The 22500-nt window shown below is 38.3% G+C and overlaps 2 protein-coding genes across 4 annotated transcripts in view; one reads left to right on the top strand and one right to left on the bottom strand.

Annotated features, from left to right (window-relative positions):
* Nucleotides 1-543, bottom strand: part of LOC115216585 (X-ray radiation resistance-associated protein 1-like) — a 94171-nt gene extending 93628 nt beyond the window's left edge. For all 3 annotated transcript variants that reach the window (XM_036506345.1, XM_036506344.1, XM_036506343.1), the window contains exon 1: nt 406-543. In XM_036506345.1, coding sequence (XP_036362238.1) covers nt 406-532 — 127 coding nt within the window. In that variant the 5' untranslated portion in view covers nt 533-543. The remainder of the gene's footprint in view (nt 1-405) is intronic.
* Nucleotides 544-11192: 10649 nt separating this feature from the next.
* The window catches only part of LOC115216765 (beta carbonic anhydrase 1-like), a 28041-nt gene continuing 16733 nt past the window's right edge, over nt 11193-22500 (top strand). The window contains exon 1 of the mRNA XM_029786334.2: nt 11193-11353. Coding sequence (XP_029642194.1) covers nt 11252-11353 — 102 coding nt within the window. The 5' untranslated portion in view covers nt 11193-11251. The remainder of the gene's footprint in view (nt 11354-22500) is intronic.

Genomic DNA, 22500 nt, shown 5'->3' on the forward strand with positions numbered 1-22500 from the left:
CACATGAACCAAAAAGCAATCCTTCTTTCCCTTAGTGACTTTATACCTAATTAACAAAAAAAAAAATCATCAACAACAATGTTTTCATTATTAATAAATATTATAACCATTATTATTATTACTACAGTAATAATGGGTTCGATTCCTATTTGTAGCCAGCCCAGTATACTTACTTACATCGTTAAAAAATCATGTCACTCCAATCTATTTCCTATTCCCTATAAATACAAGACAATGTGCCGAGTTAAGATCAATATAAGGCAGTGTGTCTAGACAGAAATCAATACAAAACATTGTGCCTTGTTAGTTACAAAATCAATAAAAAAAAACAAAAAAAAACTGAAAGCAAATTAAGACTATATATATAAAGTATGGGTTTATGAATGTTTCCATTAATAAACTAACCATAGGAAATTACTCCATTTCGCAGTCTTATCGGGAAGTAATTGCCTAAATAAACTCGTGACTCTGTGGAGCGGCCTGAGTTACTGCTGCTATCACTTCGGATATTTGTAAACTTCTTTGCCGCCATCTTGGTAGATATTGACGTTGACATGGCAACTAGTAAACACAAGACCCCGGTTGTGTTGAAGCACAACAACGAAAAGATATTAATCGGTCGCTGTTGTTGTTGTTGTTGTTTGGTCTTAGGTCAGCCTGTACTTGACCGGAACTACATTCAAAGACATTTCCAGCTGTAAAACCACCCTGTCTGCTAGAAACAATGACGCACTACATTATTTCAGGTGTATGTTATGGTGCGTGATTTAGGCAGTGGAGGAGTGGATTTGGTCGTTATTTCTAGCGACAGCTGCTCCTCACACCCAACCCACACTCTTAAATCGTGTCACAGGTGTTGTAAGTTGACGTTGTAATGGCGGGGCCGGCGGTGGTGGTAGTGGTGGTAGAAATAACGGTGGTGATCTTTCGGTATAAGTGTAGGGGCAGTGAGAGTAATTGTTGTTCTTTTACTTGTTTCAGTGATTTGACTGCCGCCATGCTGGAGGGTTTTAATCGAATAAATCGACTCCAAGGCTTATTTCTTAAACCTAATACTTATTCCATCGTTCTATCGGTCTTTTTTGCCGAAGTGCTACGTTACGGAGACGTAAACACACCAACACCGGTTGTCAAACGGTGATGGGGGAGACCACACACAAATATATATATAGTGACCACTCTCTTATATATATATATATATATATATACTAGCAGTATCGCCCAGCGTTGCTCGGGTTTGTAAGGGAAATAACTATATAAGCATTTTTAGAGAGTTACTTCCCTTATAGATGCCAATTCGGGCTTTCTTAGCCATTTCTGTTTTGGTGTCTTCAAGCCATGAAGTCGTTGTTCTAAAAGAACGCTGGTCTCCTTGACAACGCATTACGACGTTGATTTCCTTACACTCCCTTCCCCACAGCTTCACGAGGGAGGGAAGAAGGGGGAGAAGCAAACAGGTGCAGGTGTGACCATGGACGCCAACTCCGCCGCCATCGACACACGAAAAATTATGCATTAAAATGGAATAAAAAATGATGTTAAATTATTTTAAAAATCGTAGACTCATCGTAGACGCGCGCTAATAGCCAGACAGGCTCGATATGAAACACGACTATAAGATACCCGAATTTGGTTAAACTGCACCGCAAAATGTGGGAGGAGTTAGGAATCTAAATCGTAGGAGACAGACACTCACACAACTACAGTTTTATATATATACTAGCAGTATCGCCCGGCGTTGCTCGGGTTTGTAAGGGAAATAACTATATAAGCATTTTTAGAGAGTTACTTCCCTTATAAATTCGGGCTTTCTTAGCCATTTTTGTTTTGGTGTCTTCAAGCCATGAAGTCGTTGTTCTAAAAGAACGCTGGTTTCCTTCACAACGCATTACGACGTTGATTTCTTTACACTCCCTTCCCCACAGCTTCACGAGGGAGGGAAGGGGGAGAAGCAAACAGGTGCAGCTGTGAGCGTGGACGCCAACTCCGCCGCCATCGACACACGATGCATTTTATGCATTAAAATGGAATAAAAAATGATGTTAAATTATTTTTAAAATCGTAGACTCATCGTAGACGCGCGCTAATACTCAGACGGGCTCGATATGAATCACGACTATAAGATACCCGAATTTGGTTAAACTGCACCGCAAAATGTGGGAGGAGTTAGGAATCTAAATCGAAGGGGACAGACACTCACACAACTAGAGTTTTATATATATAGATATATATACTAGCAGTATCGCCCGGCGTTGCTCGGGTTTGTAAGGGAAATAACTATATTAGCATTTTTAGAGAGTTACTTCCCTTATAGATGCCAATTCGGGCTTTCTTTGCCATTTCTGTTTTGGTGTCTTCAAGCCATGAAGTCGTTGTTCTAAAAGAACGCTGGTCTCCTTGACAACGCATTACGACGTTGATTTCTTTACACTCCCTTCCCCACAGCTTCACGAGGGAGGGAAGGGGGAGAAGCAAACAGGTGCAGCTGTGAGCATGGACGCCAACTCCGCCGCCATTGACACACGATGCATTTTATGCATTAAAATGGAATAAAAAATGATGTTAAATTATTTTTAAAATCGTAGACTCATCGTTGACGCGCGCTAATAGCCAGACGGGCTCGATATGAATCACGACTATAAGATACCCGAATTTGGTTAAACTGCACCGCAAAATGTGGGAGGAGTTAGGAATCTAAATCGAAGGGGACAGACACTCACACAACTAGAGTTTTATATATATATATATATATATATATACAAGCTTCTTTCAGTTTCCGTTTACCAAATCCACTCACAAGGCTTTGGTCGGCCGAAGGCTATAGGAGAAGACACTTGCCCAAGATGCTACGCAGTGGGTCTGAACCCGGAACCATGTGGTTGGAAAGCAAGCTTCTTATCACACAACAACGCCAACGCCTGCGCATTATTTATAATTTGTGAAGCTGATTGAACAAACCTATGATCAGATTTTCCAGCCTTGACCACTCATCTTATTTTTTCCATCATATATTACTGTGTCCAATATACAGCTTTTATTATTATTATTTCTTATTTATTTTTTGAGACAACCTTATGGTTGTGATTTAAGAAAGAGGTAGCTGTTATTTCTAGAGCCACATAGAGGCCGCCTCGTTGACTGATACGTGGATATCGGTGGAGCTGTGGAGAGTGGAAGTGAGGTTGTTGGACATTTTTTTTTTTATTCCTCATAACCTCGCCTAAATGTTACAGCAATGAACGAGCAGTGAACCAACAGATGGAACTGACCACTGAGTTACAGCAACAACCTGTACATGGAGAACACTTGGACCACTGGCCGCGCTTCTCTGAGCTCAGATCTGGTTTAGAGGAAAAGTCCAGCAGCACCCAAGGCAACGAGCTGGCAGAAACGTTAGCACGCCGGGTGATATGCGTAGCCGTATTTCGTCCGCCGTTACGTTCCGAGTTCAAATTCCGCCGAGATCGACTTTGCCTTTCATCCTTTCGGGGTCGATAAACTAAGTACCAGTTACGCGCTGGGTCGATGTAATCAACTTAATCTCATTGTCTGCCCTTTGTTTGTCCCATCTGTGTTTAGCCCCTTGTGGGTAGTAAAGAAATATATTTTGAAGATAGTACTACCCAGCTTGTAATCAGGAATGGGCCAAGAAGAAGTAATCTAAACATCGCCTTCCCTACGCCATCTGGCCAGATACGAAAACATTGCATTCCTTGCTCCGCCTGAGCAGCTATCCGCAGTTAGCAGACTACTCAACCGTGCAGTCGAAATCAAAGGAAAAAGATATTACAGCTAATAGCATGGAACATCCATTCAGTAACGGATAAGGGATACGAGTGTGTTGTTTTAGTTGCTTGTGGCCAGGCATTGGTCTTGTGCAGTGAGAATCAGTCCTTCCGATTCTGCTTTTAGTCCAGAGTTTTTTTTTTTTTTGGCTATTTTTAGCTTTTAAATAGGCTCACTCCTCTGTCAAACTTTGCACGGTATTAACCATGGATTGTTTATTCTCTCCATTTCTTCTTTAGTATGTTTTGCAGCTCTATTTACATGTTTTTTTGTCTCTTTGACCATTTCTTGTGTTGTCATCTGCGTATAGCTTGTTTCCATTTGTATCTTGTCGCCTCCCTTGTATAGAGAAAAGCGTCCTATTTTTTTCCTCTTTTCGTGTTGCTTTATAACGTAATAGTCGTCCACTTTTTGTAGTCCAACAGCTGTTATTTTAAAGTTGTTCTCTATCTGTGTCAGGCCGAGACTTCGTTCTGAGCCGGGTAGATATATTATCCGTCTGCTTTTGGTGACTTGGATGTACCGTTAATAGTTTTCTGGTTTTTCTAAGTTTCTTAATTCACTAATCTTCCACTTTATTATGTTGAAGCTGTACTTAGACTGGTAACTCTAGCCTTTTTACCCATATCTTATTTTCAGCGTTGAATTCAGTATTTAATTTCAGTCTAACTTTTCTGTAGTATTTTCTCGTGATTTCCTTTCTTTTATGAGTTGTATTTTAACTATTTCGTCTGCTCCTAGATATTCATATAGGCGATTGTGGTCCAATTTTCTGGTTTCTGTGTCTATGTCGTTTACAATGCTGATTAATTTGCCCCTTCTTTGTCAGTTTAGCACATTTGTCCATTCGCAAGCTCATCACGATGTCCTTGCTGAAATTATGGACAATTTTTAGAAAGATTTTTTTTTTGTTCCGTGATAATTTTAGTGAACATTTAAAAGATATCCATGTTTTCGACATGATTTGTTTGTCCATTGCATATATAACCTATGTTGGTTTCGTTTAAGAAGTTTGTAGGGTCAGAGTAAGGCAGAAAAGCAGAGGTGACAATGAGTCTCCTTGAAAAATTTTTCTTTTTATGGGTGTAGGACCGGTTTTCATAACTTGTGATTGATTTTTCAGTGTTATGCTGGTTTTCCAGTTTGCCATTGCATGGTTGATAGTGCTGAAGCTACTTTATTTGCACTTTATTCATTGTTGTTGTTGTTATTATTATTATTATTATTATTATTATTATTATTATTATTATTATTATTATTATTATTATTATTATTATTATTATTATTATTATTATTAAAGCGGCGAATTGGCAGAAACGTTAGCACGCCGGCCGAAATGCGTAGCCGTATTTCGTCTGCCGTTAAGTTCTGAGTTCAAATTCGGCCGAGGTCGACTTTGCCTTTCATCCTTTCGGGGTCGATAAATTAAGTACCTGTTACGCACTGGGATCGATATAATCGACTTCATCCGTTTGTCTGTCCTTGTTTGTCCTCTCTGTGTTTAGCCCCTTGTGGGTAGTAAAGAAATAGGTATTTCGTCTGCCGTTAAGTTCTGAGTTCAAATTCCGTCGAGGTCGACTTTGCCTTTCATCCTTTAGGGGTCGATAAATTAAGTACCTGTTACGCACTTGGATCGATAAAATCGACTTCGTCCGTTTGTCTGTCCTTGTTTGTCCTCTCTGTGTTTAGCCCCTTGTGGATAATAAAGAAATAGGTATTTCGTCTGCCGCTACGTTCTGAGTTCAAATTCGGCCGAGGTCGACTTTGCCTTTCATCCTTTCGGGGTCGATTAAATAAGTACCAGTTAGGCACTGGGGTCGATATAATCGACTTAATACCTATGTCTGTCCTTGTTTAGCCCCTTGTGGGCAATAAAGAAATAGGTATTTCATTTGTCGCTACGTTCTGAGTTCAAATTCCGTCGAGGTCGACTTCGCTTTCATTCTTTCGCGGTCGATAAATTAAGTACCAGTTGAGAACTGAGGTCGATGTGATCGACTATCCCCTTCCCCAAATTTCAGGCTTTGTGCCTATGGTAGAAAGGTTTATTATTATTATTAAAATAAAATGAAAGTGAAGTGGATCAGAGTTTTGTATGTATTATAAACTAGCAGTATCGCCCGGCGTTGCTCGGGTTTGTAAGGGAAATAACTATATAAGTATTTTTAGAGTTACTTCCCTTATAGATGCCAATTCGGGCTTTCTTAGCCATTTCTGTTTTGGTGTCTTCAAGCCATGAAGTCGTTGTTCTAAAAGAACGCTGGTCTCCTTGACAACGCTTTACGACGTTGATTTCCTTACACTCCCTTCCCCACAGCTTCACGAGGGAGGGAAGAAGGGGGAGAAGCAAACAGGTGCAGGTGTGACCATGGACGCCAACTCCGCCGCCATCGACACACGAAAAATTATGCATTAAAATGGAATAAAAAATTATGTTAAATTATTTTTAAAATCGTAGACTCATCGTAGACGCGCGCTAATACTCAGACGGGCTCGATATGAATCACGACTATAAGATACCCGAATTTGGTTAAACTGCACCGCAAAATGTGGGAGTAGTTAGGAATCTAAATCGAAGGGGACAGACACTCACACAACTACAGTTTTATATATATAGATAGGTAATAATTGTCATATTATTTTTTTAAAATGCGTCATATTAAAACCCATTTTGTATTTGATATTACCACTCAGTGTTGTCCTGTAGTCCTCCCGTACACAGTCTATATCTTATCTTATCTTGCAGACGTATTTCTTTTGCCAAAAGAAGAAAATTGTAAGTCGTTTAATTTGTTCCAGTGAATTAATTTCCTGCAAGATTCAAGGTCAATTTCTATAAAGGAACAATAGATATAATTAACCGTAATATAAATGAATATACAAGAAAGCGCTATCTGATGTGTCTGTCTATTTATATACCTTGTGATTGTTTGGGGCAAGTCTCTTTCCGTATCTATCTATCTATCTATCTATCTATCTATATCTATCTATCTATCTATCTATCTATCGATCGATCGAGCTGGCAGAGACGTTAGCGCGCCGGGCGAAATGCTTAGCGGTATTTCGTCTGCCGCTACGTTCTGAATTCAAATTCCGCCGAGGTCGACTTTGCCTTTCATCCTTTCGGGGTCGATTAAATAAGTACCCGTTTGTCTGTCCTTGCTTGTCCTCTGTGTTTAGCCCCTTGTGGGTAGTAAAGAAATAGGTATTTCGTCTGCCATTACGTTCTGAGTTCAAATTCGGCCGAGGTCGACTTTGCCTTTCATCCTTTCGGGGTCGATAAATTAAGTACCAGTTAGGCACTGGAGTCGATATAATCGACCGCAGTGGGTTAATGGTTAACGAAGTTAAATTTCGATAACGTAAGCACCGTTTTCGAAAAGTTAACTTCGTTAACCATTAACCCATTAACCAAAAAATGAACTTCGATAACTGTTAATCAGTTAATTCTTTAAAAATATTACGGAAGTTATCGATAAACCGTTAACGTTAATTTTTATTATAGAAAAAAAAAACAACAGTTTTTGCTCTAAAAACACCTTTAAAAAAGTGCCCAAACTATAAAATCATCCTTTTTAGACCTTTCTAATGGCTTTAGAAACTAAAACGTTTATTTTATTTCATTTATTTACTAGCAGTATAGCCCGGCGTTGCTCGGGTTTTTTTTTTTTTTAGTTGCGCTTAAAACGGCAGACTTTGATGTCGCGTTAACAAAGTTTTGACATAGTTTCAATCTTTTTTGAAAAGTAAAAAATTTGCGTTATGTAGCTTGCTATTCTCTTTAAGTGAACATTTCTCTGGTTGAAATACACCGAAAAATGGCTACAGAGCAGTCGAAAAATCGTAAAAAATAGGGATTTTCATAGAAAATAATTTTGGGTCTTAACATGGTCCGAATTGAATTTTTTATTCTACGGAACGAAGAGCAAGCCTTCTTCTATCATACTCTCGATTTTGGTCAACTTGCGCCGCCGCAAGGTCTCGGAGGAGATAGTGTTAGTTGAAGGCTACCAAACCTGCCACACACAGAAAACTTCAGCTTTATATGTATAGATTGCTTTAGAGTGAAAAAAAATGCTGATTTTATAGTTTAAAATTTTAAAAGATCTAAAAAAAAAGGCTGATTTCATAGTTTTGACCCTTTCTTTTTGAGGTTTTTAAAGGCATTTAGAGCCAGAAAAGAGTGAAAAGAATTCAAATGAAACTCAATATTAGCATTAAATTTTTAAAGTTTATTGATAAAATGGCAGTAAAAAAAATAATAGGAAAACCACGATATACATATAATTTACTTTTTTCTCTTCTTGTTCTCTTGTGTTCCACCCTCCTGATCTTAGTATTTATATTGGCCTTTATAGAAGTAGCCCTTCCAGTTAAGTACCCCTAAGAAACTGTAATATCAAGTACGGATTAACACTGATAACTTTTGGTGGTGGTGACACCCTTCGGTCAGACACAAGTCTGGGCAAGGTTGTTTTTTTTTTATGGAAGACCAGCAGTCGCCCATGCATACCGGCCTCCCCTCTCCACGTCACCGATGTGGTCCAAGGGAAAGGCAAGGGCCGATACAGCTTGGCACCTGTGACGTCGCAACTCATTTCTACAGCTGAGTGAACTTTTAAAACCTATATTATACCTTTTAATTTAAAATTGGTATATATGTTATCGTGCAATGCCTGTGCAAGAAGATTTCTTTTAAAGTGAGGAAAGGCTGTGCACTGAGTCAATCCCAGTCACTAAGCAACAGCAGCCATAATCCGAAAAGAAGAACAAGTCAACATCATCGGTAACCACTGAGCCGCAGTCTTTATGCCGGAGTTATCCAAGTTACCTGAGTTACCTTCTGCTAGAAGGATGCCCTAACAAAGGCTAGGAGTCTTTCACTCCCAATGGTTTAACCGCGCGATCGGGTATTCAGACCGCGCATGATACAGCATTAAGACATTTATTGGATGGCCATTGACTCTCAAGAGTTCCTCCGCCTTTTGACGGGTTTTGTTTTTCATCCCGCAGGGTGTCCAATAAACACCCTCCTCACCAAGCTATACATACTTACATACATACATACGTTCGTTTTTTTTTGGGGGGTGGGGTCGTTTTTAACGATGGAACTCGAAGTAGATAAAACTATAACAATAGTTTTAAACAATATTGGATTAAGAAATCCTTTTAGATGACCGTAATGTGTGTTCGTACGTGCGTGTGTGCAGTACAAGCATTGTATTAGACGCCTTTACGAACCCTTTCCCTTCATTTCATTTCGTTGTTGTTGTTGTTATTCTTGTCATTATTGCGGTTATTTCTATTCTTTTATTTGTTTCCGTCATTTGACTGCGGCCATGCTGGAGCACCACCTTTAGTCGAACAAATCGACCCCAGGACTTATTCTTTGTGAGCCTAGTACTTATCCTGTCGGTGTTTTTTTTTTACCGAACCACTAAGTTACGGGGATGTAAACACACCAACATTGGTTGTCAAGCGATGATGGGGGGGGGGCAAACAGACACAAACATACACACACACACACACATACATATATGTAGTGGATCTTGCATGCATTAAGTGGGTTCGATCCACCACAGCCAAATTTAAATTAACGCTGCAACAGAACTTTTCCCACGGTGGAACAATGGTTTTTCTCTGACAGCAGTTTTACATTTTCCAGATGCCTTTAGCTAGGCCGAAATAATGTCTTCACTACTTGACCCTTTTTAACCTCTTCTACTTCATCAAAAGCTAGAATAGAGATAACAAGACCACCAACTAAATCTATTGTTCTCCATGATATGTCTATCCTTCTGGATAGCTATAAAAGCAAGCACACCCCAAGCAAAAATCAGTTAGTCACAGTCGGTGACAACGAAGTTTGGCTGACCAACAAGTACCTTGGTCAAAGGGAGAAATGAAGTTTACTGTTAGCAACTGTGAGACAACGTCCCACAACCTACAACTCTCACTAGCTCTAATTCTGCTCTCTTACAACATCATTCTATCTCTCTTTGTAATTACACCTAAACAATGAAGAGAACACAAACACAAAGTTTACTTCGCATGCTTTTGGATTTATCATAATATTGTTTACTTATCAATTTCTCCCGTTACATACATACATACATACATACATACATACATACATATATATATATATATATATAATATATATATATATATATATATATATATATATATTATATATATATATACGACGGGCTTCTTTCAGTTGCCTTCTACCAAATTCACTCACAAGGCTTTGGTCGGCCCGAGGTCATAGTAGAAGACACTGGCCTAAGTGCCACGCATTGAGACTGAACTCAGAATTATATGGTTGGGAAGCAAGCTACTTACCACACAGCCGTGCCTGACGTTTTTTTAATTTTTGTTCGGTGTTATATGTTTTCGTCTTTCTAGGAAATTCTCATGGCAATTTTATGACAGGCTTCGTTAATAAGCTTTTTCTTTCTTTTATTTATTTTTTCTCATTCTGTTCTTCCTCGAAGTTAGTTTTCTTAAAACAATATTTTTCAGATCGATTATTAAATAATCCCTATTTTCTAAACCTGAGTGAACCATTGAAAGAGAGAGAGAGGGAATGCGGTCATCCATCGCCCTAATTTTTATCAACGACCTCTGGATCTTTTCATCACCCACTTTAGAGACCATTGGTTAAGCAATACGCTGGGGCTCCTGCATACACACTTATAATATACATGGGTTAGCACTGGATCCCTAAACCTGTAACGTTCCAGGTTAACTATTCCAGTGTGCTCCCCTACCTCATAACAGCAGTATGATTTGAAGTTCCCCTCGTCTCGGAGTTTCTCCCAACATCAAGTGACATACAACAGTTCAAAACAAATTCTAACTAATTCCACCTCACTCAAAAGGAACCTACATATGTGTGCTTGGTGTACAAGAAATAGCAACCAAATCTTCAAATTGCACCGTGCAATTTTTAATAGGTTGCAGATAACTAAGTTTCGTGTATATAACTATGACGCGATGGTTACAGCTGAACCGGAACAAACAAGGATGTCTCTATATAATCGCTGAGCCTGCTAAAAATAGCAGCCAAATCTCTCCAAAAACACTTGCAACTGTCGTCGAAAATGAAAGACACATTGAATAATGTGATCCTAGAAAAATGATCAGTAATGACTACAATAGATTAGTGTGTAAAATCAGGGCTGAACTAGGCTAAAAGACAAACATTACTCAATTATATATATTTTGTATAAAAGAAAACTCGGGTAATAAGGGCTATGGGTGTACACAACTTTCCCTCGAGGTAGGTTTATGAAGTGAAAACTAAAACCTCCGCAAGATTTGAACTTCGAAATACGAAGAGGATGCTTCCCACCAAATTAATCAGAAGTACCTGCTATTGAAGGGGAGACAATTCAGTCAGTTTACGTCTTACACACGTGAATAAACAGCACGGAGCAGACCTGCTGGCCACCTTCCGATCATGAAAGGGCTGGAAAAAATACTAAGAGGAATTATAAAATATCAGCTTACTGATAAGGTTCGGATGAAACTGAGCCCGCAAAATATAATTGAATATCCCACTGTGAGTATCATTCGTATCGTTGTTGTTTTGTGTTGCTTTCATTATGCGATGTTTTCAAACACAACACTGTGCTTCCACGATAAAATTAGGCTTTAAAAGCCTCTCAAGTTTTAAATAAAGTAAAGAATATTTCAAGCAGCTTACTATTTTGTCTCAGTTTTTATTTCCAGTCCGATTCTTACTAACATCATCGTTAGCTTATATGTTTTAGTGATTACACTTAAGCAACGTTTAACCCGGTTGATACATGGATGGGTGCCTGGTTGGAAACCAAAGCGCCGACAAACCAGTGAGGGAACTTTGAGGTAATCACTCGAATTGCTTGAAATAGTTGTCAAATGTCCATCAAAGCACATTCTACAAACTTTAAAAACATACATTGGATAATGTAGAATTAGATACACAAGATGCTATGATCATTGTTTGACTGTTTTATTTCATAGGTCTGCTCGATCGAGATCGACTTAGGACTAAACAACAACTAGTGCTGAGGGAAAACATCGTTGGTATTTACTTAACGCGGCATTGTATAGAATATCAGAGATGTTTATTATGTGTTTAATGTTGCAATTTCTGTTAAATGCAAAGTGAATCAATAAAGCCATTGCACATTTTGTGTTTTCAAAACTAACATTGTCAAAAGAAAGCTCTAATCTTGAAAAATCAGGTATATATTATAAGTTAAGGACAACATCAAAATATATTGAAAGTGCACTGCTTAATTCATTCTTGCTAATTACTTGAATGTTGATTTTGTCATAAGAAGGCATAATGATACCTGCGACAGCGGTTCGGATTTACATCACTCTTTGACCCTACATTGTCCCACTTTCGCCCCACACTGTCCCACTCAAACTGTGTTCCGCTTTGTTAATGGCTCCCGTCTATTTACAATGCTACATTCTCATGCCTATGCGTTTCATTGAATGATATTTCGTCCCAGTTTTAATTATAAAATAATTGCTTTGTAAGCATTCCTCTCGTTGAACGGTTCATGAATTCTTATCCTCCGCTACTATCACCCCTACTATCTTGTATAATATTTTTCGACCTTCAAAAAGTTTTCGTTCCCTTGCATTATAATGTTTCTTCTCTTTCGTTTTTGTCCTTTCTTCCTGAATAGATTTTTTCCATTTCTTTAAATGACTTTAGTTATTGTCCTTAGGATCCAGTTATTTAACACTAAATCTAAAAACCTAAACGGCGATCTCTATTCAATTCGTCCTGTAAGCTACGCTATTAGATATATCGGATGTGTGTAAGAAAATGAAAATATCTGTATGTATAATTTGAAACAATTATATCACAGAGACTTTAAAAATAATTTTATAAAAAATATAATTGTACTTTTATTTGGCATTTCCATTTTTTCTAATGCCTTCTTTTTTTACTTTACCTTTCCATTTTCTCTCCTCTGCATTTTATTTGCCCATGTGGAATGAATGGATCTGATTCCGTGCTTGTACACATGTCTGTTACTCTAAATTATTAATTAACCAACCGACTGCTATAACCTCACAGAAGGTATATACTTTTGGTTACACTAACTGAACATTTTGATCTGGGTTATGCCGAAAGTATGTTACATATATGTTATTGTAATTTTAATATGTTTTTTAAACAATCATCTCAAAAGATTATTTTCAATACTCTATAATATAGTGATAATGCTGTACAAGGCTATTTCTTGTCAGTGCTCTGCATTTTATGCTTCAAATTGTCCTAATGACTTCCAGATAAGGGAGATTAAGTCCCCAATACTAACAGCTGACTTCAGTTTATCTGTGAAATGGAGCAGGGCTTAATTATGGTATTTCACTGTACAGAATATTCTTAGAGAGAGAAAGTGTGTGTGTGTGTATGTATATGAATGAATGTGTGTGTATGTGTATATACATATTCTTTTACTTCTTTCAGTCATTTGACTGTGGCCATGCTGGAGCACCGCCTTAATGGATTTTTTAGCTGAAGAAATCAACCACAGCATTTATTCTCTTGGTCCCTTTTGCCGAACTGCTAAGTTACGGGGATGTAAACATGCCAACATATGTTGTCAATTGATGGTGCCAGGACAAACACAGACACAAAAATACACACACATACACACACACACACATATATATATATATATATACACGACGAGCTTCTTTCAGTTACTGTCTACCAAATCCACTTACAAGGTTTTAGTTGGCTTGAGACTATAGTTGAAAACAGTTGCCCAAGGTACCACACAGTGGGACTGAACCCAGAGCCATTTGGTTGGGAAGCACACTTGCACCTACACACACACAAAGTTTTTCTGTACATCATCCTGTGATGCATCTGGACACATTATCAATGATGTTTTTGGAATTACTCACACACAATATATGCTACATAGTTGATTGATTTGATTTATTCTTTGATTAGATAGCTTTCAATGTTTTCCACTTTGCCCCCAAATGAAGGACTGACCCATCTTGAGCTTATTTTTCAAGAAATACAAGGTGGTTCTGTAAAGTTGCTGGCTTTAAGGCTATTACGAAAGGCCTGGGCTGAAGGTCCAACCGTTTGAGTTCTTTTACAGGGCTTAGAAAAACTGAAGGAACACTGTAATAAGTATGCGAATCTGAGAATGGAATATGTTGAGTAAAATCGTAATTAACTGATCCTCCGGTATTTTCTTTTACTCAAAGCTATGAATTTTTCAGTACCCACCTCATACACCTGCTGTATCATGGCCAGTGCATAGAAAATTAACAAGTGCCCTTTATTGATTTAAGATTGTTGAACTTCCACTAAGACCTTATCTCTGTTAGTGTTAAGCATAATAGTTTTGAGTCAATGACCGAGGTTAAAGTGCTGGAATTGATCACATGATCATAAGTTCAAAATATTTTATAGTTATTACTCTCTCTTTTACTCTTTTACTTGTTTCAGTCATTTGACTGCGGCCATGCTGGAGCACCGCCTTTAATCGAGCAACTCGACACTAAGTGATGGGGATGTAAACACACCAGCATCGATTGTCAAGCAATGCTAGGGGGACAAACACACACACACACACACATATATATATATATATATATATATATATATATATATATACATATATACGACAGGCTTCTTTCAGTTTCCGTCTACCAAATCCACTCACAAGGCATTGGTCGGCCCGGGGCTATAGCAGAAGACACTTGCCCAAGTTGCCATGCAGTGGGACTGAACCCGGAACCATGTGGTTGGTTAGCAAGCTACTTACCACACAGCCACTCCTGCACTTATTGTGTTATTCTTCCGATGAAGACATATAATTCTGCTAGCTTCAGTTTGCCTGACTGGCAAAAAGACTGGTTCTACTTCATCGCTGAATGGTTTCTGTAGAAAGAGCATTTAACTTAGATATTAATTCCTCCGACAAAAATGTCATCTCACTCATGAATGCCCCTTGAATATTGGTAAAGAGTTAACTGTATCATGATAATTTGCACCAGATACCAAAATACTTATTTCTTTACTGCCCACAAGGGGCTAAACACAGAGGGGACAAACAAGGACATACAAACGGATTAAGTCGATTACACCGATCCCAGTGCATAACTGGTACTTAATTTATCGACCCCGAAAGGATGAAAAGCAAAGTCGACCTCGGCGGAATTTGAACTCAGAATGTAACGGCAGATGAAAAACGGCTACACATTTCGCTCGACATGCAAAGTTTCTGCCAGCTCGCCACCTTATACCAAAATACTGACATCATGATTGCTGCTCAGTACACTGTGAACACTGTAAAAACGGTAAGATGTGACATGGACAGCTGCAACAGAGACTACGAAGCCATGGCCGACAGGTGTTCTGGTTGCATCTTCATGCTGGAATTCATCCCCACATCTTTGAAGAAGGTCTTAGGCTCAATTCAGACAGCAATATGAAGCGGCTGGAGAGTGGTCAATCCCCAGGTTGCTGGCGGAAGGCCATATGTGTGGCAGCAGGATTTGGTTCCCTGTCATACCTGCTGAAAGAGTCAGAAGTGGTCGTTGGAGAATTTCTACAACTTCACCATCCCCAAATTCTGGCCTCCCTACCTCCCCTAATTGTCATCTCATTGATTACTAAGTGTGGGGCACAGTTGAGAAAGACACCAACCATTCTGCCTCTAAAACCAAGGCCAAGCTGGTATCCAAGATAAAAAAAAAAAAAAGAAACAGATGTTCAAAGATCTTCCCAAGGACACAGGGAAGAATACATGTGCCAGATTCTTGGGCTGTCTTGAGGCCATTGGTGGAAGCTGCTAGTGGTTACTTTGAGTAAACTTTTCCAGTTATAATCTAGTTGATATTTTTTTATCTTTTAAAATACTTTCATTTTTGGATGGGATATTGTGTTTTCTGTTCCTGTTATACAAACTATCCAATTTATCCTGAACACCCTGTATATGTGGGTGTTACTGTCTTGTTGCCATGGGATCATGTAATAGTTGTAAGCTAGTGTAACTGTCATATCAACAGTGTCCTTTGTTTCCAGTCATCCATGTCTGGTCTTATGGAATATTGCCTCTTTTGGAAACAGGTTAGGGTTGGCAATAGGAAGGACATCGGGTCATAGAAAATCCACCTCAACAAAATCTCATTTGTCACTTGCAAGTATGGAAAAGTGGATGTTAAACTGATAGTGTTTTATATATATATATATATATATAATATATACATACATATATATATATATCTCTTATTATAAAAGGCAGATTTTATCTGCCTCCCTTTGGGAGTTATACAAATCTACAATATAGGATTTCTTCAATTACAATTTACCTAGCAATTTTAAGAGTACAATGCATCGCGGCATGCCAGGTCCAGTTTTTAAAATTTAAACTCCATTAAGCAAAATTTACAGAAAACTCACATTCTGGTGTGTGTGTCAATGCTTTTCTTAGTCTGGTTTACACCACACGCAAACGCACACACACACAAAGGGAGCGAATTGTTTCACTGACGCTATCACCCTTCTCCTCCTTTGTCTTTGCAAGTTGGCAGCTATTAAAGTGAAAACAGTGAATCCGACAACGATAAAGAAAACGAATTGGTACCTGAATGGAGTGAAAATTTAAAAACTGTTTCTTTCGGTGAGTTTTCTGAAGAAACTGGACCAAGCCACAGACTTTCCCAGAAGAGTAAAGCCTTAGACTATTCTATTTACTTTTTCGAATGAGCCTATTTGAAATCATTACGCTAAACGTAAACAAACCGAAAGAAAGGATAGTTTGTTATTTCCCACAATCTTAAATGAAATTAAGGCCTATTTTGCCATAAATATTATTATGGGTATCAGAAGTTACCCAGAATAACAAATTCTATTGTAAAATTTTGTTGTATACCCAATTGAATATTAGCTAATAACCCATTTTCTATAGCGATGTTTGAACAAAATTTTAATAATTTTACAGAAAGTTACCCAGAATAACAAATTCTATCGTAAAATTTTGTTGTATACCCAATTGAATATTAGCTAATAACCCATTTTCTATAGCGATGTTGAACAAAATTTTAATAATTTTACAGAAAGTTACCCAGAATAACAAACGAGCCCTTCTGGGTATTAGCGCGCGTCTACGATGAGTCTAACGATTTAAAAAAAAATTACCATCATATTTTTCCATTTTAATGCATTTTTTTCGCTTTTATAAAGGGAAGTAACTCTCTAAAAATATCTACGATGTGTCAACGATTTAAAGAAAAATTTACCTTAATTTTTTTTTCAATTTTTAATGCATTTTTTTGCTACTTTTTGGCTATAACTCTCTAAAAATGCTTATATAGTTATTTCCCTTACAATCCGAGCAACGCCGGGCGATACTGCTAGTATATATATATATATATATATATATACATATATATTTATATATACATATATATATGTGTATATATATGTATATATATATTTTATCAATGGCCAGCATATTAAAAAATACCTTTAACGGTTAAAATTATAAACAACTTATAAATAAGGGCAGACGAAAAAATTTCTAATGCCAAATATGCCGAAAATTAAGACATAATTGTCCATAACCATATAATTTTACACAATACGCATGCTACTCGAAAAAAAGCCGACAGAAATTTCTTAAAAATTCCATTATTACCATATCAGACCGATTTCAGGGTTAGTTCGTAAGGACCCTCCCTTTGTCAGTGATAAATGTGGCAAAGAAATAAATGAAATACTTACTCATACCCATGGGAGTTTAAGTTGTTTATATGTGTATATATATATATATATATGTATATCTATATATGTATGTGTGTGTTTGTGTCTATATATATATATATAGATGGGTATGGCTTTGCAGTTAGAGTGTTGGACTCTTGATCATAAGACTGGTTTCAATTCCTGAATCAGTTGACACATTGTGTCCTTGAGAAAAAACACTTCATTTCAATATTGCTCCAGTTCACTCAACTGGCAAATACGAGTAATCCTGCAGCGGATCGGCATCCTGTCCAGGTGGAGAATATACATGCCACAGGAACAGAGAAATCAGCCTTATGTGTCCATATGATTCGGGAAGGATCTTGATCACTTTCTTTTTATTATGTACATAGGCGCAGGAATGGCTGTGTGGTAAGTAGCTTGCTTACCAACCACATGGTTCCGGTTCAGTCCCACTGCGTGGCATCTTGGGCAAGTGTCTTCTGCTATAGCCCTGGGCCGACCAATGCCTTGTGAGTGGATTTGGTAGACGGAAACTGAAAGAAGCCCATCGTATATATGTATATATATATATGTATGTGTGTGTGTTTGTGTGTCTGTCCCCCTAGCATTGCTTGACAGCCAATGCTGGTGTGTTTACATCCTCGTCATTAGCGGTTCGGCAAAAGAGACCAATAGAATAAGTACTAGGCTTACAAAGAATAAGTCCCAGGGTTGATTCGCTCGAATAAAGGTGGTGCTCTAGTATGGCCGCAGTCAAATGACTGAAACAAGTAAAAGGGTATATATTTATATATATTGGGTCATCCCATAAATAATGCGGATTTTATATACTTCTTTTATTTTTCTAAATTAAGATAAACAAGGTTCTTTTTTAATCTAAAATATAATCTCCTTCATTTTATACAATGCTCTTCTATCACTCTGGTAGACTTGCATGACTCCTCTTCCAAAATTCATTTGTCCATCATGAAAAATACTCTTCCAATACTGTTCTGATCTCGTCTACAGAATTCATATTCTTTTCCATCCAAATGATTTTGAAGACTGCGGAATAAATGATAATCAGATGGGGGTAATGTCTGGTGAATATTGTGGGTGGGGCATTGTTTTCCATTCAAACTTCTCCAGCCATTGGAATGTTATCCTCACTCTGTGTGGCCGAACACTATCCTGATGTAAGAACACCTTTCGTCTTGAAACCAAAGATTGTAGTTTTTCTTCTAGGGCTGACTTCAATGAATGGTTGAATGACCAAATCCAAGCACCTCTCCTAATTCTTCAACAATTATGATGGGATTTTCTTCCACCAGGGTTTGCAGGATGTCCTTGTCGAGCTCCACAGATTTTCCAGGACAAAGCTTGTCTTCTAGGCTGTAGTTTCTGGCTTGGAATTTCTGGAACCACTGTTGACACTGGCTTACGCTTATTGTCCAATCCCCATATAGTGCATTAATATTCCTCGCATTTTATGTTGCATTGTTGCCTTTATTGAACTCATAAAGCAAAATATGCTCCTTTGTCACTTCCATTATAGCTTTGAAAAAATACCTGTTAAAATCGAATTGCACTCTTCAAAACTTGCAGTAAGATTAAGTACAAGGTAACATTACTATGTTCTTTTATAGCAAGTTGATAAAGGTAGTTTATCCCATCCCCTCCTCTGACTTTTACTTCATGCAATATTTATGGGATGACCTTATATATATATATATATATATATATAGAGAGAGAGAGAGAGATAAGGCCGAAAATGTTGCTAGAAGCTGGGATCACCAAGCGTAGATTGGCATATTTCGGTCATATTATGCGGAGAGAGTCCCTGGAGAAGGACATCATGCTCAGAATGGTCAGTGGCAAGAGAGGAAGAGGCCGACCAAGAACCTGCTGGCTTGACACCATCAGGAGTGATACCAGAATGGACATGGCCAGTCTGAAGGAAGCGGCCCAGGATAGAACTGACTGGAGGACACTGATCCAACGAGTGACCGAGAGTCGACTTCAACTGAGCGGATAGAGAGAGAGATATGTAATATATATTAGATATATATATATCTAATATATATGTAATATATATATTCGATGACTGGCATCTGTACTAGTGGAGCACTAAGAGTACCATACGAGCGTGATCGTTGCCAGAGCAACAAGCTGGCCTCTGTTCCAGTGGCGCATAAAAAGCACCATTTGAGCGTGATTGTTACCTGCGTCGCCTTACTGGCACTTGGGCTGGTGACACATGAGAAAACATTCGAGCGAGGTCATTGCCAGTGCTGCTGGACTGGCTCCTGTGCAGGTGGCACATAAAAAGCACCATTTGAGCATGACCGTTGCCAGTACCGCCTGACTGGCCCTCGTACCAGTGGCATGTAAAAGCACCCACTACACTCTCAGAGTGGTTGGTGTTAGGAAGGGCATTCAACTGTAGAAACTCTGCCAGATCAGATTGGAGTCTGGTGCAGCCATCTGGTTCGCCAGACCTCAGTCAAATCGTCCAAACCATGCTAGCATGGAAAGCGGACGTTAAACGATGATGATGATGATGATGATATATATAATATATATATATATTTATATATATATATATTAATAGTTATCGCCAAGCTAACATAGCAGTCCAGGAAAATAGGACGAATGCTGCCATTGATTAGCTCCAAGAGGCCATCACCTCTAGCTAGCTATGTGACACACGAACCTGTGTCCATTATAACCTTCGAACAGGGGAGGTCAGCAGCTTCCCCTGCTGGTTCAACATCCACAGACTAGTTTTTGGGTTGAAACTAGTCTGTGGATGTTGATTGGATCAACTGGAACCCTCATCATCATAACCAGCGGAGTGCCACGATAAATAGATTTATATGTATGTGTATATATATATATATATATATGTATATAGCCACAGTGGCTGTGTGGTAAAAGGCTTGCTTCCCAACCACATAGTTTCAGGCTCAGTCCCACTGTGTAGCACCTTGGGCAAGTGTCTTCTACAATTGCCTCAAGCCAACCAAAGCCTTACAAGTGTATTTGGTAGACAGAAACTGAATGAAGCCTGTTGTATATATATATATTTATATATATACATGTGTGTGTGTGTGTATGTGTCTGTGTTTGTTCTCTTCATCATCGCTTGACAACCGATGTTGGTGTGTTTACATCTCCATAACTTACCAGTTCAGCAAAAGAGAGAGAGAGAGAGATACAAGGCCAGTCTTAAGAGGTGCAGGGCCCAATTGGGAACAATTTTGTTGGGCTCCAGGCCCCCAGTCAGCTTGCACCAAGGTCTGTAGAATTATAAAAATATAAAAATCATAAAAATGTAAAAATCCCACCATTGAAACTATGATACCGTCAGGTGCCACATAAAAGCGTTCAGTCCACGCTGTAAAGTGGTGGTATTAGGAAGGGCCCGCCGAGGTCGACTTTGCCTTTCATCCTTTAGGGGTCGATTAAATAAGTACCAGTTACGCACTGGTGTCGATATAATCGACTTCATTCATTTGTCTTTCCTTGTTTGTCCTCTCTGTGTTTAGCCCCTTGTGGGTAGTAAAGAAATAGGTATTAGGAAGGGCATCCAGCCACAGAAAACATGCCAAACCAGACGGGTGCCAGACGTAGCCCCTGGGTTGTTGGCCCCTGTCAAACCGTCCAATACATGCCAGCATGGAAAACGGACATTAAAGGATGGTGATATGTATATATGTGTGTGTGGTAACTATATACAACATGGATAATTTGTTAATAAAATCTTCTGCATTTACATTTCAGATGGTATAGATTACAATTATATCAGAATTCGTTGCGTAAAGTATTTTTCTCTCTCTTTTAAATAAACTCAAAGGTAGCCAGTCTTCAATGTGGTTGTTTTGGTATGCTAGAAATAGCAATTATTAGGCATAAAAAACAGCGGCTATTCTGATCTCCTAATACAATGCAAAAGACCTGAGCTTGGTTGATAGCACACCAAAAAAAAAAAAAAAACAAGGAAAAAAAAACTCTGAGGTGAAGGGGTGATTCCAAGGTTCCACACACCTCTGATTTCACTGGAAAAAAAGTCATTTGTGGTAATATTAGGAGATGAGATTAGTTGATAGCACAAGAAAAAAGTAAACGAGGAAAAACATTATTTCTCACCAAAATCGAGTTGGGTGTTGTTAAACTACAAATTCAAACTACATCTAAACTACGTGTTTTAAAAATATTCTGGCAAAAATCAGAAATAAATTTAACAAAATTCCAAAGAAACTTTTATTTGTTGCATATTGTTATGCTAAAAGAGATATACATAAAATGCAAATTAATAATAATTATTAATTAAAATTTTTCAGAAGCTAGGAGTGGCTGTGTGGTAAGTAGCTTGCTAACCAACCACATGGTTCCGGGTTCAGTCCCACTGCGTGGCATCTTGGGCAAGTGTCTTCTGCTATAGCCCCGGGCCAACCAATGCCTTGTGAGTGGATTTGGTAGACGGAAACTGAAAGAAGCCTGTCGTATATATGTACATATATATATATATATATATATATATATATATATATATGCGTGTGTGTGTTTGTGTGTCTGTGTTTGTCCCCCTAGCATTGCTTGACAACCGATGCTGGTGTGTTTATGTCCCTGTTACTTAGCAGTTCGACAAAAGAGACTGATAGAATAAGTACTGGGCTTACAAAAGAATAAGTCCTGGGGTCGAGTTGCTCGATTAAAAGGCGGTGCTCCAGCATGGCCACAGTCAAATGACTGAAACAGGTAAAAGAGTATACTTATTATTATTATTTTTTTTTCTGTAAGCTCTGTTGTAAGACACAGTCCTGTCTGTGTGGCAGGAACTTTGTTTCTTAGCTATATGTTTCTGGATTTAGCACCATTGTGTGACACCAAATGTCTCCTACTATAGCCCCATCTATGTGTGTGTTTGGCTGTGTGTTTGTTCTTGTCCAAAACCTGAATGGTTGCCTTTGCAAAGAGAT

The sequence above is a fragment of the Octopus sinensis genome, linkage group LG10 (assembly GCF_006345805.1).
Source record: "Octopus sinensis linkage group LG10, ASM634580v1, whole genome shotgun sequence".
Lineage (NCBI taxonomy): Eukaryota > Metazoa > Mollusca > Cephalopoda > Octopoda > Octopodidae > Octopus > Octopus sinensis.